At 38.0% G+C, this 2801-nt stretch overlaps 1 protein-coding gene across 1 annotated transcript; it reads right to left on the reverse strand.

The window, feature by feature from the left end:
- Positions 1 to 397: 397 nt before the first annotated feature.
- Positions 398 to 2583, reverse strand: LOC145985966 (uncharacterized). Its single transcript, XM_083120114.1, has 2 exons — positions 2540 to 2583; positions 398 to 943 (listed from the first exon to the last, which is right to left on the reverse strand). The coding sequence occupies exon 2, from the start codon at positions 919 to 921 to the stop codon at positions 403 to 405; it is 519 nt and encodes a 172-aa protein (XP_082976240.1). The 5' UTR covers positions 922 to 943; positions 2540 to 2583; the 3' UTR covers positions 398 to 402.
- Between the last annotated feature and the right edge of the window lie 218 nt (positions 2584 to 2801).

The raw sequence follows: 2801 nt of genomic DNA on the forward strand, positions 1-2801 counted from the left end.
GGATCCCATTTTAATCTGTAGGTCCAGTGCATGAACTGGACTTAAACAATTAACGTGTGGCATGTGGTCTGTGATGAGAACCATCATTTAAGCGAACCTTCTTGACAATGACTCTAATATCACTTGAAATAATAGTATTTCCTTACGAGTAGCTCTTGTCAAGAAACCAGTTCCTGAAATTTTCTTCTGGAGGCATCGTAGCACCCAGCTGTTTGTTGTGGCTGGGGCAAGAGTCATGTGACTCATGCTATCAAAGCTCAATCCTTCCCGAGAACTCGGAATCACCAGGCAAACTTAAGCGAATATTTTGTTATTTGGGTTGCATAAACAACAGGCTTTAAGACGTTACGAAATTCTACGTCCCGTGGCCCAGGTATTTTTTTCTAAGACTGTACACTTGTTCTATTTTGGATGAATCCGACGAACGAGTTGCTTGTCGACGTATTTGTTGATGTAAGTGTAAAGGTTCGGTAGGATATTTCTCTCGGAGTGATACAGGCGTCCAAAGTGGATGGCCAACATGATTGGATCTGGAAAAATAAGTCTCTTGACCTTCCTCTGCCGCGAAATGACACCGATGTCTTTCTCTACGTCATCACCTTGCTCGACTCTCCAGAACGCAATCACTTCGGTCACCTTCGGACACAGAGCAACCAGAAGCTCAAAGTCGTCGATTGGCCACGTTATGATGGCGGTGTTCAGAGTTGGAGCGAAGAGGATCTTCTTGTTGTGTTCGCTGTATTCGTTTCTTCTGATGAAAACTGCCTCCATGAGGTCGGTGAAGATGTGTGCTGGGTACTTATCGAAGATTTGTTCCCTCGACATTCCGTCGACAGGGTTGGGTTTGATGGGGATGATCAGGATGCAACGTGATTGGAGGGAGTAGTAGTACAACCAGGGGACGGTCAGTCGTCTCTGCATGGCTCTTCTACTTGACACTTTTCTGACAAGAAATATGCAAAGGAAACATAATCACACATTCATGTTATTACGACATTTTCCTCGGAACCAGTAGTATCTATCGGTATGCATCAATATAGATTAAAAAAAAGTGAAGTATTTTGTAAGTTTCGTTTCAAATGAGTTGGGTTTTTTATTTTGAGTGATTGAGTTGGTGTTTTAAGTTCACTTTATGCACAGTAAGCCTGATTATAACTGAACCTACAGTTTAAAGTGGGATCCGAACCTGAAACCCCTTGATTACAAGGCGACGACGCTGTCACTTTGCCATCAAGGAGGCCCTGTTTCAAATAAGATTGGCTCAGTTTTCAATATTTATTTTCCCCTCGTCTTTGGAAAACTTTGATGACACTAATGTTGTTTAATTTTCTTATTAATAATCTGCTACAACATAGTCTGTAGTAGCCTTCCAAATGCGTGGTCATCGAATCGAAACCCACTGAATTATCTTTCGGCTTTCTAATCCATTGCGGATACTTTCTAGAATGGATTTCCCTTTCTTTCTGGCGCTAGACCCATACCGATATACTTGCCAAAAAAAAATGTACCCAGTTTCAGTAGTGACCAAAAACTCTAACCAGCCAGGTACCGCACGTGAAAACTCTCAAAGTGTCACTTAGCGTTCGCAATACCAAATTTTCCCCATCTATTTAAGAAAGAAGAAAAATATAACTATAATCTTACCGTCAGTAATAGTGATCCAAGTTTTATAATTCTATCAGTTCATTTTATACATTAAGTGTTGTAATTGTAATGAAGCGCCCATATCATATAAATATTTTATGTAACGTTTGTGCGTTTAGTAACATTGTAATTATTAAAGTTAAAAAATATAACTGTAGATGGAAGTATGATTAGAATTTTATTTTCGAGGAAGAATAAGTTTTTTTCTTCCTGTCTGTGCATTCCGTTTACTTGGTAATGAGTTAGTTTCTCTACATAATTTTCTTGTCAAGGCAGTTGATCTGTGATTTTTTTCCTGTCGGTATTGTCACCCTATAAATTGATTGGACACACACACAAATAGTGGGTTCGTATATGTAACAAACAAAGTATTTTTTCAGTCACTTGGATACCCACGTCCCTTTCTAAATCTTTCGTTTTAACTTCAATATCATCAACTTTTTGGGTTTGCGTGGTGAATATTCATTAAAGAAAAACAAATGCGACGTTAATTACATATTAATGGGATCTACAGTTTAGGACAACTGTCAAATTTTTTTCACAGTCTGGTTGTACATCTCTGCATCACTATTAACAGTTTTACCCAGATTTGAAGACTCATTTCGCCATGACAACTGTTTTGGTACTCTGATTCATTATTTCTTTCTCATTACAGAACCAAGTATATTTATGAGACGCATATCTTCAGGCAAAGCACGTAAACGTTTCTAAGTCATATAAACTACAACTAAAAACAGTATAGAAATAGCACCATTTGTAATCAATACGAAAAATTACATCGATATGAACACCAAAAACTGTACATCCAAAAATCACGTAATAGACAATTAAATATTTCATTAAAGATCCCATAGAAGAGATTAAGAAAAATGGAACTCTTAAAATAATTGGTTACCTGTTATCCGAAAATTGTCGACGTCGGTCAGCAAGGAGTACTTGTTCTTTGTTTCCTAGGAACGATTAATAATTTAGGAATGTTAAATTAATTGTTTATGATATACGTTGTTGCAATACTTTATTGTTGTGTGCAAGCAAAATGGTCTTCAATAACACACACACACCAAGGGAGAGGAGGAAGCAGACATGAAAGAAACTGTTCCTGTGTGGGAGTTCAGAAAATCGCCGCTAGAGTGCACTAATAGCGTCATATTCAGAGC

This window comes from Lepisma saccharinum, chromosome 3 (assembly GCF_977018435.1).
Source record: "Lepisma saccharinum chromosome 3, izLepSacc3.1, whole genome shotgun sequence".
Lineage (NCBI taxonomy): Eukaryota > Metazoa > Arthropoda > Insecta > Zygentoma > Lepismatidae > Lepisma > Lepisma saccharinum.

Excerpts from the sequence above, each read along its gene's own strand:
- LOC145985966 (XM_083120114.1), bottom strand. The coding sequence starts at position 921 with ATGCAGAGACGACTGACCGTCCCCTGGTTGTACTACTACTCCCTCCAA.